The sequence below is a fragment of the Amborella trichopoda genome, chromosome 13 (assembly GCF_054954075.1).
Source record: "Amborella trichopoda isolate Santa Cruz 75 chromosome 13, AtrichopodaSantaCruz75HAP2 v2.0, whole genome shotgun sequence".
Classification (NCBI taxonomy): Eukaryota; Viridiplantae; Streptophyta; class Magnoliopsida; order Amborellales; family Amborellaceae; genus Amborella; species Amborella trichopoda.
The window spans coordinates 42,208,000-42,224,796 of NC_142348.1; the positions used below are offsets into that span (position 1 = coordinate 42,208,000).

General features: G+C 33.6%; 1 protein-coding gene across 1 annotated transcript; it reads left to right on the plus strand.

The window, feature by feature from the left end:
- Positions 1–290: 290 nt before the first annotated feature.
- Positions 291–3,636, plus strand: LOC18442468 (tubulin alpha-3 chain). Its single transcript, XM_006852684.4, has 4 exons — positions 291–505; positions 1,285–1,519; positions 1,977–2,347; positions 2,741–3,636. The coding sequence occupies exons 1-4, from the start codon at positions 413–415 to the stop codon at positions 3,395–3,397; spliced, it is 1,356 nt and encodes a 451-aa protein (XP_006852746.1). The 5' UTR covers positions 291–412; the 3' UTR covers positions 3,398–3,636.
- The last annotated feature ends 13,161 nt before the right edge of the window (positions 3,637–16,797 follow it).

Consider the following 16,797-nt stretch of genomic DNA (forward strand, 5'->3'; position numbering starts at 1 on the left):
TCGTCAGAACCAGATATTTTCAAACAATTCTTTTAAAAACAATTCAAAAAAAACAGGTAGCACAAATGTCGAACAATACACAGTGATACACCATTGGGTATTTTTCCCTTCATCTTCCTGATCGACGGTTCAAAATACACTGTGCTGTGATATATAGTGTATTGTACGCATGTAGCGTGCCGGCCCGCCTTAACCCACCTACTCATAGCTGGCAACCATGGTTAACTAACTGACCATGGTTAGAGTCCCCAACTTTTGGCTATAAAAATAGTGGTTTAGGTTTTGAGTCTGACCATTGAGCGGGATCTGGTTGGAGGCGTCTTTGCTAACGCCTACCTTTCCTTCCCATTTCTGCATTTTCTCTCTCTACCCTCTTCTCTCTCTAAACTCGCTTTCTAACTCTCTTTTCAAGATGAGAGAGTGCATCTCCATTCACATTGGCCAGGCCGGTATTCAGGTTGGCAATGCATGTTGGGAACTTTACTGCCTTGAGCATGGCATCCAGGTAATCTTCTGAAACTCTTTCAAAGTTTTCGTTTTGCTTTATTTTGGCTTTTTTTTTGTATTCTCATGTCGAGATCTAGGTTTTGTTTATGCGTCCCATGTTTGTGAAAATTTTGAACATTTGATGTTGGATCTGCTCATTATGGGCGCAATTGTGTATGTCATGTCCAGATCAAGGGGTGTTCTTGAGTCTTCTTATTATCTGCTAGTTTCTTGGACAATTTCCATTGAATTACATGGTATTTGATCAGATCTAGTGTTTCATTTTGTGAATCAAGGTGATCTGTTTATGCATTGCTGCTTTTCTTTGGTTTTTGTCTCATACTTGTACAGATCTGGACTTTTATTTTTCTCATTTACAGATTCCTGTAAAATGCTTGCTGTTTTGTGTTTTTTGTATCATTTTATCTTCAGATCCATCAACATTTTCTAGTATGCAATGGATCTCTTTGAATTGAATGTAATAACATTTCTCTTCATCTTCTGATGATGATTTTGATTATGGAAGTTATAGCCATCTATCCTTTCTTCTGTTTTCCATTGGGAGTCCTTCATTTACAGTTTCAAAGGTGTTATGTCCAATCTGTGTATAAATGCTGCTATCTTCCGTTTTGATGCCATTCCTATGTTAAATACTATTTCAATTTTGTTACTGCTCCAATGGAGCTAGAGAAATTTTAAATATTGTTTCATTTTTGTTACCGTCCTGTGTAAAGCTCTTATTGTGATCTATTTATTATGGATTGAGGAATTGATTTTTTTTTTCTCTGTTTGCTTCAGCCTGATGGTCAGATGCCAAGTGACAAGACCGTTGGAGGAGGAGATGATGCTTTCAACACATTCTTCAGTGAGACTGGTGCTGGAAAGCATGTCCCTCGTGCTGTGTTTGTAGATCTAGAACCTACAGTCATTGATGAAGTGAGGACTGGAACTTATCGCCAGCTCTTCCACCCTGAACAACTCATCAGTGGCAAAGAGGATGCTGCCAACAACTTTGCTCGTGGCCACTACACAAGTAAGCCCAAACTTGCTCACATCACCAACTATATAGCCTTTGTACTCCCAATCGATATTAGGAAACAGTTTATTGCGAATGTTAATTAGATTGAGAACCTCTGATTTGATCTAATTGACTTTACATCTCTCACTCTAACTATTTTTATCTCTCTCTCTTTCTCTAGCTTGTTTTTTGGCTTATCTTTTGGTATGTCTTTACACCATACTCTTTCCAAGGTGCTTGTTGCCTTTATACTTTGAAATATAATAATATTCTTATTTTGGATTCAATATTATCTATATTCCAGACTTAATGGATTTATGCTTGAGAATCTTGGTTAATTATCTAATTTTGATATTAAGAGATTATATTGTGATTCATTATACAATTTTCCTTTTACTATCATTCTCATTCTCCATGTGCATACTTGACTATTGTGCTTCCTAGTCTTTATAGATGTCTTTTGATTTTGCAGTTGGTAAAGAGATTGTGGATCTCTGTCTTGATCGCATCCGCAAGCTAGCTGACAACTGCACTGGTCTCCAGGGCTTCCTGGTGTTCAATGCTGTTGGAGGTGGTACTGGTTCTGGTCTTGGCTCTCTTCTCCTTGAACGCCTCTCTGTGGACTATGGCAAGAAGTCAAAGCTCGGCTTCACTGTCTATCCTTCTCCTCAGGTCTCCACATCTGTTGTGGAGCCTTACAACAGTGTGCTCTCTACCCACTCCCTCTTGGAGCACACTGATGTTGCTGTGCTCCTGGACAATGAGGCTATTTATGACATTTGCCGGCGCTCCCTTGATATCGAGCGTCCTACCTACACCAACCTTAACCGCCTTGTCTCTCAGGTAAACATAAGTTTACTTTACCAGGTGTAAAATATCCTGTTTCAATACGATATGGTAATTTCTGATTTACTGTTTAGGTAGGTGATCTTTACTGTTGATATTTTCCCTAAATCAAAAAGTTGGTTCATACAATTGCACACTGTGGCCGGGTTTTCCCACATGTGAATTTTGTAACGCACCCAATGTCTCCACTGATATATGTTCACTGATGTTTAAGAACTTACGTTAGAAGCATTTACTATTTTAGGCATTAAATCATATACTCGAGTTTTGATTGACCAAACTTACTGAGGTCTGTTCTGTTCGTTTATATGGCAGATATACCATGACACTTTTTGCAGTTTTATAAAAAAATTCTGGGAACTTACTGATTATTATGGTTTGTAATTACAGGTCATTTCATCCCTTACTGCATCCCTCCGATTCGATGGAGCCCTGAACGTGGATGTGACTGAGTTCCAGACCAACCTGGTTCCCTACCCTCGCATCCATTTCATGTTGTCGTCTTATGCCCCGGTAATCTCTGCTGAGAAGGCATACCACGAACAGCTCTCTGTGGCTGAGATCACTAACAGTGCATTTGAGCCTTCCTCTATGATGGCCAAGTGTGACCCACGCCATGGCAAATACATGGCCTGCTGCCTCATGTATCGTGGTGATGTCGTTCCCAAAGACGTCAATGCAGCTGTTGCTACCATCAAAACAAAGAGGACCATTCAATTCGTTGATTGGTGCCCGACTGGTTTCAAGTGTGGTATCAATTACCAGCCTCCCACTGTTGTTCCTGGAGGTGATTTGGCCAAGGTTCAGAGAGCAGTGTGCATGATCTCCAACTCCACAAGTGTGGCTGAGGTGTTCTCCAGAATCGACCACAAGTTTGATCTCATGTATGCAAAGAGGGCTTTTGTGCATTGGTATGTGGGTGAGGGAATGGAAGAGGGTGAGTTCTCTGAGGCGAGGGAGGATCTGGCAGCACTTGAGAAGGATTATGAAGAGGTGGGTGCCGAGTCAGCCGAGGGCGAGGATGGAGATGAGGGGGATGAGTATTGAGTATGAGATATGATAGGTACTTCATAGTCTCGTCTCTCCCATTTTGCGGTGTTCTTGTTTTGGCTGTTCTTGTTTTGTCCAAGTGATTGAGTGATTAAGGGCCTGTGTCTCTCTATGGTAATGTCTTGGGTTTCATTCTGCTTGTGTGTGTGGTTTTAGCTGTCCTCTGGTTCAGCATTTGTTGGAACTTGGAACTGGTGTTATGATGATGCATAAGGAGTACTAGTGGTTTGTGTGTTCCCTATGTTTGTGGTGGTTATTATTGTTTTTTTTTGGGGGCTTTATTTGGTTGGTTACTGAATTGGGTTGGGTTGCTTTCACCTTGGCGAGTACGCCCGTCAATCCATTTAATTAACATATTGGAATGTTTAAGAAATTCTAATTACATGTTTGATAACATGCGTGAACGTCTAAGAAATTCTAAGTGACGAATTACACATTATTCATTACTCAATTATACACATATTTTCATAATTTCCCAAAAAATAAATTGATTTATTGGTTTATGCATTCAAAGCATTTGATTGATTATTCGATTTAGCAAGCCATTAACACGAAATTGACTAATTTGATTTAGCAAGTCATTAACATGAGTTATAATCAAATCCTCAATTATTTAAAAAATTAATCACATTATTCACATTACTTAACTGTATACAAGTTGTCCTAATTTCCCCAAGAGTAATTTGATTTATTCATTTATGCATTCAAAGCATCTAATTGACTATGATTTCTTCATTTATGCATTCAAAGCATCTAATTGACTATGATTTCTTCGTTTATGCATTCAAAACATCTAATTGACTACATCAATTTATTCAGCCATTAACATCAATAATCACGCCTTCCATTATCATCTCTTGCTTGCATAACAAATAATAATAATAACAGCAACAACAACATTAACAATAACTTCCATTTTCAAGTATTTTCATAGATGTACTTGATTTTAACTTATTTTCGGAGTTTAAAATTTTATAATCAGAGATAAAAATAGATTTTTTGATGAGGGCGGCATACGGATGCTTGTAGAGGCAAGATTCACCTTCAAATTTTATTATGGTATATAATTTTGATGTAAATTTTTTTTTGGATTATCGCAAAATTTGTTTTTATATCTAATTATTTCAAAAATGGTTAAAATCAAGTAGATCTATAAAACATATGAAAATTTTGAAAATGGCCTGTGTAGATGAAATATTGTAAAATGCACTATTTCTAATATATATCTTTTTATTTTTCATGGTTATACATCTCGATGTCGAGATGATCAATCAAAGGGTTTTTTAACATTAAAATTACCTTTTCCGATGGATTTTTAAGGTGCATCTATAGTTCTACATTATAAGGTTGCGTCCTTATATAAATGTTTTCCTTTAGGGTGCAGTTGGCATACGAATTTTTTACACTATAATTACATGTTATGATAAAATCTAGAGGGCACGACTGGCAATGGGCCGTGTGGCCTTGCCCACCCTAAAAAAGTTAGTCTGGACCACAAACTATGGCCTGAGGCTAAGCTAGGGCTAGTGCTGGCCCAGTTCGGCTGGGCTTTGTACCGGCCCTAACTTTTTTCTTTCATTTTTTTTCATTTTGTATTTGGTCCCTCCCTATGGGGATAGGGGTTGGGCCCGGTCACCATTGCAACCAATTCCAAAGAAAACAAATTGAATTTGCACCCTATAAAGAGTCGAAACAAGTCTGCTCCAAATATCAGCCTTTCAAGGGTTGGATGTTAAAATCCAAGCCTTTAATATTTTTAAGAATTCAAAAATTAATTTTTTATCTTTTAAAGTGTGCATTTGACGCTGATAAGGCCATCAACAAAGTTCAGGGTGGGAAAATAGAAAAATAGAAGAGCCTCATTAAGGCCTTGATCATACCACCCATTTCAAATGGATGGTCTACGTCCATTGTGTTAAAAAGAATTAGGTGCATTTTTTTTCTCTATTGTGTATCAAGATATAAAAGTATAAATTTAAAGTGTTGCATGAAATTACTTAAAGAATAATATTATTTTGAAGGGGTTTCATTATATTACTTTGAAAATGTTGCATGAAATCACTTATATAAAATAGGAAAAATTACATAAATGTCCTATTTATTTTTTGTTATTACCAAAATATCTAAAATTTCCGTTATTATTCATGTCTGTTTTTAGACTTCATAACGATTTTTTTAAAAAAGCACCAAATTATCCATTTTTGGTTTTTCAAAAGTTGAAATGGGCCCAAATTCGGTTTTTTAAAAACCGAATATGAGGACATGCATCACAAATTGGTTTTTAAGAGAGCAGCTCACATATCTGGTTTTAGTGATCCTTTTTGCTCCAATTGTACTGTTGATCTATCTGCTTCCTCCTCGATGGTTCTTTCTCTCTCCTTCCTCAGTGAGCCCTTTTAGTTTCTAGCAATGGTTTAAAAACCGGATTGGTGACTCGGATCGGCGAATCAGCGATCCGGATCTGCGAATCGGTGCTCCGGATCAGAATCGGTCAGAATAAAGCTTCAAAAAAATCCGAAAAAATTATTAAAATTCATTATAAATATTGTTTTTTAGGAATTCAATAAAAAATGAGGGTACTCCATTAAGAATTTTCATGTTTTTGAATGAATATGCGAATATTGATATGTTCTTCCCCTGCATGAACCGCCATTCAACATTTAATTTACATCACACAAAAGGATAAACATAGAATTATCATGGAATAAGTATATCAACATACATGGACTACAATAAAGCATAAAATTAGTAACATACGATCTAAAAATAAAATGATAGACGACGTTGTTGTTCTTCTTGGTCACGCTGGTGCCATTGATTGAATTCGTTTGACAATTCATTGATTTGATCTAAAAACGAATCATCGATATTAGCGGGCGTCTGACTATTTTCAAATCCTTGAGTGTTAGTGTTTTGTTGTGTTCCCAATCCAAAATCCCCGAAGCTTGTCAATCCTTCATGCTCACCTGCACTGTCGTGCTCATCCCTACACTGTTGCTGTTGGGACTCGATATGTGAATAATATGGCTGGGATAGGGTGGCCTCAGAATCATCATCTCTCTCATTTTCTCTTAGACCCCCTTTCCACTCTCCCTCATTAGGTGCAATATCACCGACATATTGTGGATACATTGGCTGGCTGCTTCCTCTTTCATGCCGCTCATCACTTTTTTCAATATCTTCATCACCGATAGCCTCAAGGAACGCTCTCTTGTGCAACACTGGCTCCTCCTCTTCTACTACCCATCGGTCTGCTGTGTCTGTGACAAATATTGTGTCTAAGTCTATCGGCCCATAGTCTTCAGGCTTCCTTCTTATTTGTCGCTCTCTAAGGTTTAAATTATAATGAACGTAGACTAGTTTATGAAGCTTCTCAGAAGCGAGTCGATTCCTCCTAGTAGTGTGCAACCATTGGAACGTACTCCAGTAGCGCTCACAGCCAGTAGCAGAACATGTCTGGGAGAGCACCTTGATTGCTATCCTCTTTAGGTGAGGTGCATCAGTACCATATATCTCCCACCATTCAGCTGGATTAAAATGTAAAAAGCATTGTAAGGGCAAGAACAATTCATAAGATTAAATATATGAATAAACAAAATATTAGCGAGGGGATAACCTGGATCCATCATAGTTCGAGAATTTCTGGCAAGTCTAGTTCCGAAGGATCCTATAGCATCCCTATACATAGCAAGCTAAAACAAATATATTACGTTTTAGTGCATTATTCCTCACAAATATAACAACTCAATGAAGTTCTTACCCAAACATTAAATAATACATATTGTATTGCTGCTACTTGGTTTAGATGGCTTCTCTCCAACCTTGCAATAATGTATCTGACCCCTTCCATAATCTTGTGGGGTTGTTCAGGTGTTAAATAGAAAAATTTTGGGTTGAAGTAGTAACCTAAAAAATATATAGGTAGAAAAATGTCATTTACAATTTCATAAAAAAATGATTTAAACTGAAACATTGTAATGATATAAATATATATTTACCAGCATAATGAATTGGACGTCCGAATTTGGTGTTCCACCTCTTTTCTATAATCTCGATCACTTTGCTAGCAAAATTACACTTCTCCCCAATAGCTGATTTCGCCCTCTCAATACCTTCATAAAGGATACCCATGGTAGCTTTCTTATCAGCATCCACCATTCTTAACACCGTGACCAAAGGGGCAGTGGCCTCTACAACACTGGAACATCGAGACCAGAACAGCCTATTTGAGATTATGTTGTCCACTTTTATACCGGTACTGGACTTCGAGAGACGGTCATTTAACCACTCTTCACAAGTAAACAATCTCTTTAATGCACCTTCAGATTGTCGAATGGAGTCCACAGCTAAGTAATCGGTCGCAAAGCGGGTTATGGCAGGCCTGATTATCTCTTTTTTCTTAGAGTGTTCTCTAAACAGAAATAATATTTTCGAGTGGTTGTATATAAATCTCGACACCAACCTTGCTTCATCTAGAGTCTCCTTCACAATTTTGATCTCACCGATTTCCTCTAACATAAGATCGATGCTGTGTGCAGCACACGGGGTCCATACTAGATGCTTCCTCTTATCCATCAACTTGCTGCCCGCAGAAACACATGCACGCGTATTGTCCGTAATAAACTGGACTACATGCTTATCCCCCACCTCCTCCACTATCTGATCATATAGTTGTACGTAGAAGTTTGCATCCTTCTTCGTCCCTGATACGTCTTTGCTAGACAAAAAAGTTGTACCTTTTGGGGAATAGGCCAAAAAGTTTAAAAACTCCTTTTTGCTAACTTTATTCAACCAACCATCACTCATGAGAGTAATTCCTGTCCTTGGCCAACTCTGTTTATATTCTTCAATCCACTTTTTAACTTCCTCTACCTCTTCGTCTAATATTGGCCCACTGAGCTCATATGCCATCGGGGGTTTTACCCCGGGCCCGGCTCTCTGGATTGCACTAACCATAGGTGGAAAATATGGGCTATTGGCTGCATCAAAGGGAATCCCTTTATCGTAGAACCATTTACCAACATATCTCCCTAAAATGTTTCTTGTACCTTTAACCATGCCTTTTAGGGTCATCTGTTGTGACTTAGGCTTTGAGAGAAATGGGTCTTTACGACCATGACCTGCAATACTGGCACTCCTAGGTAACTTAGAAACAATTTCTTCAACAACTGATTCTTCTTGATACATATTGCCACCAACCCCTCCATACATATTTGAGCTGGGCCCGCCATACATGCTCGAGCTGGACCCGCCATGCATATCTGAACTAGGCCCACCATGCATATCGGAGCTAGGCCCACCATGCATGTCTGAGCTAAACCCACCAGGCATTCTAAACCCACATTCCCTCTGATATTGTTCATGTAAACTCAATCTTGTGGCCATGTCCAGCTCATTATTATATTGCTCTTCTAGGTCATAATTATATTGCTTTTCTATATCATTCCTGCTTGATGGTGTATATAAACTAGCTATCTCCTCATTCATCTTATGTTTGGCAATTTTTTTACCTTTGCTAGCATTAAGAATTGCCACCATCTGTTTTTTTACATTACTAGGGACACTAGTGCATGCAAAAACTTCTCCCTTAACCCCTGCCAAGTGTTGCTTGAACCTATGTACCCCACTATTTATCACTCTTTGACAGTAATTACAAATAATTTTGTCTTTCTTGTTGGGATCAAGTCTGACCCCATGTTGCCATGTAGGGTCTTCTGTAGATCTTGACATGATTCAACTGTTTTAAGATGTAAAAAGTTTAAATTAACCTGACAGTTCAAAAAGAAAAATAATCACTATATGTAGTGATAATATGTTGCGGTAGTTCATGTAGTCATATTCGTTGTTATTTGTTATATATTTTCGTACATATCAATTACAAACATTTAGAATAATACAAAATGTAAGCTCCAAACATGGCTACAACTCAATTATCAAGAACATACATTTTTTGCATTAAAAAATTAATAATAAAAACAATTCTTCAAAGAGCCGGCTAACATCAGTCATTCCAACTAAAAAATCCATGAACAACAGATAAAAAAAATACAGTTTTGTATTGAAAATAAAATAACATGCATTTTTTTGCATAAATAATCCATCAACATACAATTTTTTCAACAAAAACTTTAACAATAAAAATTTAAAATATGGTTTAATACCTCATGATAATTAAAACCTTGTCACGATTTTCACATCTTTTCGGGAAATCATCAATTTTCAAAAAATTCGATCTTGAAAAAAAAAAAAAAAAATTACAGCAAACTCAAACAATAAAAATTAAAAATTGGGTTTAAATGTTTAATACATCATGATAATCAAAACTTTATCACGATTTTCACATCTTTTCGAAAAATCATCATTTTTCAAAAAATTCGATCATGGATAAAAAGAAATAAAAAAAAAAAGTACAGCAAATTTTCATAAAATTCGATCATGGATTAAAAAAAAAAATTAACAAATTTTCAAAAAGTTCGATCATGGATTAAAAAAAAAAAATCATAAATTTTCTGAAAATTCGATCATGGATTACAAAAAATTCGATCATGGATTACAAAAAATTCGATCATGGATTACATAAAATTCGATCATGGATTACATAAAATTCGATCATGGATTACAAAAAAAAAAAAAAACATAAAAAAACAAAAAATTCGATCGTGGATTACGAGAACCGAAAAAAACAATTCGATCATGGATTACAAAAAATTCAATCATGGGTTACAAAAAAAAAAAAAACACAAAAAATTCGATCATGGATTACAAGTAAAAAAAACAAACATTTCGATCATGGATTACAAAAAAGTCGATCATGGATTACAGAAAATTCTATCATGGATTACAAAAAATTCGATCATGGATTACATAAAATTCGATCATGGATTACAAAAAAGTCGATCATGGATTACAGAAAATTCTATCATGGATTACAAAAAATTCGTTCATGGATTACATAAAATTCGATCATGCATTACAAAAAAAAACAATAAAAAAAAACAAAAAATTCGATCGTGGATTACAAAAAAAGAAAAAAACAATTACATCATGGATAACAAAAAATTCAATCATAGATTACAAAAAACTCTATCATGGGTTACATAAAAAACAAAAAACAAAAAATTCGATCATGGATTACAAAAAAAAACAAACATTTCGATCATGGATTACAAAACATTCGATCATGGATTACAAAAAATTCTATCATGGGTTACAAAAATAAAAAATAAAAAATAAAATTTGATCATGGATTACAAGAAAAAAAAACAAACATTTTGATCATGGATTACAAAAAATTCGATCATAGATTACAAAAAATTCTATCATGGGCTACACAAAAAATAAAAAAAATAAAAAAAAAATTTGTTCTTCACAGAGTCTTTTTACATAAGCGATTTAAACTCAAAAATTCACCTCCAAGTGAATAAATTACATCCAATTGACTATATTTTCTGATAAACAACAATATAAGGAATCAAAAACCTCAATTTTTAACACATTATTTCTAATATATCATGAAAACAAAATCAAAAGGCGGAAAAAAAAAAAAAAAACAGCGGAATTTGGTTCCGCAGACATCTCACTGTTCATATCAAATTTCTTGCTGTAATTGACCAGATTACGTAAAATTGAAAATTTTAAATCATACTAGACACAATAAAGATTAAAAACCCTAATTATTGAACTCATTTTGTTCAAAATATGCCGTGAAATAAATCAAATGGCGGAAAAAAAAAAAAAACCCAAAGTTCTTACCTGTTTTTGTGAACCGAAGCCTTCAATCTCCAAAAAACTCTGTTTTTCTCAACGATTATCACAAATTAGTAACAAAAGCTTTTGATTCACAGCTTTAAGATCAATATGCCTACAAATTTTGAAAGATTCATGCCCTATTTGGCATGAAATTTCAGAAATGGCGGAAACCCTAAACCCCGAATTTTTCTTGATCCAAAAACAACCAATTTTTCCACCATTTAATCCTTGAAAAAGCTGAATAAAGCTGTTTACAGCCTGCAAAACAGATCACATGCCGAAAAAAACAAAAAAAATGATCAAAAAATGACAAATTTGAAAAAATCGGTGAAGAACACTGTGCAACCCGTGTTCTTCACGGACTCGCCGATTCCGCACAGTGAATCAGCGAGTCACTGTGCGGAATCGTCCGGTTCTCTCTAGAACCGGACGATTCCCGATTTTTGAACCGATCCGGTACCTTTTTCGTGAATTCCGAGTCGAACCGGGCGAGTCTGGTTCGACTCGGCGATTTTTAAAACGCTGGTTTCTAGTGATCATGTGTTTTTCTCTCAAGAATGTTCAAAACCCGCCCAACTAAAAGTCTCTTTCTGAAGATTAATTGTTCAAAACCCAAACATGCCCAACTAGATCTCTCTCTCAAGCAGATATGAAAAGCTCAAAACACAAAGAAGCCCATATAAAAAGCCTAACATCCACTGCTTTCATGATGGGTGTCTACTCCATAGAGACCACAAAACACACATCAGTCGTTACATTGGTTCGGAGGATCTCTCTCTTATCTCTTCCGAGGTTGGCCGATAAAACCATCTGGTCCACCATCGACTCAACCAGCTTTGATAAACATTATCCTTGCAATGCCCTGATTCAAGTATCACCACATAGAAAACCTGCAAATATTGCATCTTTTTGTTGCCTTGATATTCGGTTTTTCAAAACCCCAAAATCAAGGATGAAACGTGAGAGAGAGAATGTGAAACTTGCCTGTGATATAGGCCTTGATATTCGGTTTTTCAAAAACCAAATTTGGGTTTATTTCGGTTTTTGAAAAACCACAAAATGAGATATTCATTCCTTTTTTAAAAAAAATTTGTTATGAAGTACATTAAACAGACATATAATAAATAACGAAAAGTTTTAAGTAATTTGGTAATAATTGAAAATAAAACAGATAATTATGTAATTTTCTCCATATAATATTATATCGAATTTAAATGTCCATCACTGTTACGCCCAAACTACGTGAAAGTGTCAAAACCAGTGTTTAAAAAAACGCCGAGTCAAACCGGACTCGTCCGGTTCGACTCGGAAATCGCCATAGACGGATCGAGTCGGCGAAAAAACGGGAGAGAACCGGACGATTCTGTACAGCGACTCGCCGGTTCACTGTACGGGATCGGCGAGTCCCGTACGTTTTTTTTTTTTTTTTTTTTTTTTTTTTTTTTTTTTTTTTTTTTTTTTTTTTTTTTTTTGTTTTTTTTTGTAATTTATGATACATTTTTTTGTAATACTTGATCGATTTTTTTGTAATCCATGATCGAATTTTTTTTTTTTTTGTAACCCATGATATAATTTTTCGTAATCCATGATCGAATTTTTTGTAATCCATGATTGAAATGTTTGTTTTTTTTTCTTGTAATCCATGATCGAATTTTTTGCTTTTTTTTTTTTTTTTGTAACCCATGATAGAATTTTTTGTAATCCATGATCGAATGTTTTGTAATACATGATCGAAATGTTTGTTTTTTATTTGTAATCCATGATCGAAATGTTTGTTTTTTTTTTTGTAATCCATGATCGAATTTTTTGTTTTTTGCTGTTTTTGTAACCCATGATAGAGTTTTTTGTAATCCATGATTGAATTTTTTGTAATCCATGATCGAATTATTTTTTTCTTTTTTTGTAATCTACGATTGAATTTTTTTTTTTTTTTTGTAATCCATGATCGAATTTTATGTAATCCATGATCGAATTTTTTGTAATCCATGATTGAATTTTTTGAAAATTTGTGATTTTTTTTTTTTAATCCATGATCGAATTTTTTTTTGTAATCCATGATAGAATTTTTTGAAAATTTGTGATTTTTTTTTTTTTAATCCATGATCGAATTTTTTTTTGTAATCCATGATAGAATTTTTTGAAAATTTGTGATTTTTTTTTTTAATCCATGATCAATTTTTTTTTTAAATTTGTTATTTTTTTTTAATCCATATTATTCAAAGAGAAAATGAGAGAGATGATGATTCTGAGGCCACCCTATCTCGGCTATATTATTCACATATCAAGTCCCAACAGCAACAGTGTAGGGATGAGCACGACAGTGCAGGTGAGCATGAAGGATAGACAATCTTCGGGGATTTTAGATTGGGAACACAACAAAACACCAACACTCAGGGATTTGGGAATAGTCAGACGCCTGCTAACATCGATGATTCGTTTTTAGATCGAATCAATGAATTGTTAAACGAATTCAATCAATGGCACCAGCGTGACCAAGAAAAACAATAACGTCGTCTATCATTTTATTTTTAGATCATATGTTACTAATTTTATGCTTTATTGTAGTCCATGTATGTTGATATACTTATTCCATGATAATTATATGTTTATCCTTTTGTGTGATGTAAATTAAAAGCTGAATGGCGGTTCATGCAGGGAAAGAACATATCAATATTCGCATATTCATTCAAAAACATGAAAATTCTTAATGGAGTACCCTCATTTCTTATTGAATTCCTAAAAAACAATATTTATAATAAATTTTTATAATTTTTTAGGATTTTTTTTAAGCTTTATTCTGACCGATTCACACGATTCCTGATCCGGATCGCCGATTCACCGATCCGAATCGGTTTTTTGGAAACCCAATCCAAGTCACCGATCCTTTTTTTAAACCATTGGTCAAAACTAACTAAAAAAGAGCACGTATACTATGCTCCGACCATTTGGGTTTGGGGCCTTGGCGATACTTGTGGATTTCATGAATTCTAAGTAGAAATGTATGGATAGGTTTAAGCAAAAAATAAAATAAAATAATAATAATAATAATATATTTTCAACCATAAATAACAATAATAAATTCAATAATACATTTTGAATATGCTTACTAGGAAATGATTTTATGCCATACGTCCAAATAAAAACAAATACTATGCTCCTTCTGGAGCGTACCATATTTTTACTCCCTCGGGAGCTTTTTTTTTTGTTTGATTTGAAATTTTAGGATCTATCTAATTATAATTAGGTGATTCTTTTGAAAGGAAAAAAAAAAAGAAAAAAAAATTTGTGTTCATAAACATCTAGATTATTCCTTCAAAAACTTAAACGGTTCTGATGCAATCGTGGGATGATTGTGTTTTAGCCACGAAGAGATTGAGAGGTGAATTTTTGTTTTTGTTTTTGAGGTCTTTTGCTGTATTCTAAGGATCACATCTCCAAAATTTAAGATAAAAAAGGATATCCCTGTAGTAAGTTTGGCCGGACGAAGTAAATGAAAAGAAAATTGGAAAAGGAAAAGAGAATAGATGTAACATTTAAAAATATTGAAAAATTTATAACTGAAAACTAGAAGTTAGTCATAAACTACAAGGCGTAAAACTTTATGTAATATAAAAAAATAGGTAATATGCAATTCACAACCTTTCAAATTACAAAGGTTAATTTTAAAATACGTTGTGAAGAGTAGATTTACTAACAAATATATTCTTCAAGTTAAAGATTATATATCCTCTACAAATAGGATCCAATTATATTTAAAAAACAATATTTATTGTCAAGCCCACATTTCTATATGTGTGGGCTTGGCGGCATGCTAACAATTTACAAATTCATTATAATTAATTTTTAAAGTAGAAAAAACCTGAGAAAGTCATAAATTTATTCAATTCATATGAAAGGAAGAAATTTTGTAGAAAAGTTGACATAATTTTTTGAAGAATTTAAACTTTCGTTACTAGAAATTTGAAAGTTAGTCGCAAACTATTTTGAAAGAATGAAAATTGTGACGAAACAAATGTTAATTTTGATATTACAAAAAAGTTGAAAAATAAAAATGAGTTATAAATGAAATTTAGAAAGTGTTTAAAATTGAGAATTAAAATATTAAATATTTTAAAACTGATTTATTTTTTAGCAAACAAGTGTAATTTATTTTAAACATTACAAGTTCCTTAATTTAAAATTGTGAAAATAAAGTTAGTTGTCACTTGTAGGTAACTTGTAAAATGTTGCGCGCATGGACGGCATCCAACATTAATTTTATTTATAATTTTGAAAATACTAAAAAAATATAATAGTCATAAATACAATGAAAATATATTAAAAGTCATAATTAAAAAAAAAAAAAAGTTTTAAAACTAGTATTCTATTTTTGCTAAAATATAACAAAACAATATATATATATATATATATATATATATATATATATATATATATATATATATATATATATATATATATATATATTAAAATTTAATTTCCTAGTTTTCTAAAATATAACAAACAAATATATTTTTTCAAATTTAATTTCATCATAAAAAATATTATTCTTAATTTTTTAAAAAAACATTAATGTAATAAAAGCATATGAAATAATTGAAAAATATAAATTATTTTTATAATTGAGAAAACAAGGAGAAATGAATTCTAATGTGGCTAAATTACATTATCCCCCCTAATATATATTTACTTTGCGACAAACCCCCGGATATGCCCTAATCAAACCCTTAAAATGAAACATACCCTAAGCAATCAAAGAATAGGAAGAACATGCCCTTGGTAACTTCTTGAATTTAAGTAAATCTCTCTATGGTTGATATGGAGATACTTCAATTATTCATTAATACATGCCACCAACTCTTAGTGCCAGGATTGTGGGACTGGCTTCCAAGTAGGTCTTCTTTTTAATTTCTTAATATATTTTTCTTTAAGAAATCTTTTCTTCTTGTTTTTTTTCCTGTTTTTCTAATTTTCTTTTTGGTTTTACATGATTTCAAGCCGGCTCTGTTGATGGTGTATGAGGAGAAGTTTTATTCCCACATATCTATCTTTGCATATGTTGTAGTTTGATGGAGCCCATTCTTTTCTACTAAATTTTCAACTGTTTAATTTAAGGCATAAATCAGAAAGGATTTCATCTAAGATATTATCAGATTTGTTGTAAAAGATTAGTTATGAAAAAAAACTATGACAAGGTGATTTAAAATGTCTTGATCTAACATTTTTTTAGATTTGCTGTAAAATATTATATATGAAAAAAACCTATGACAAGGTAATTAAAATGTCTTTCTTCATGTTATATAGCTAATGAGGCTTGGTTAGAATTGGTGCAGTTGGATTAAAGGTTGTATTTCTAATACATGCTTCTCGATTCTAATCAAGGAGAAGCCCATTGGCTTATTTTAAGCAAGCAACTGAATTAGACAAGGGGATCCACTTTCTATTTATTATGTAGCTGACTGAAGAATTTGGTTTGATGTTAAGTAATGTATAAGTGGTGGTCTTCTTAAAGGTTTCTTGGTTTCAAGCGCCATTACCGAGATACTTCATATATCATATTATCTCACATATCAACAATGTCTCGACACTTAGACACCTGTTTATAATGGTATGACTTCTTCTCAATATTGTTGGGTCACCTTATTGCTTTT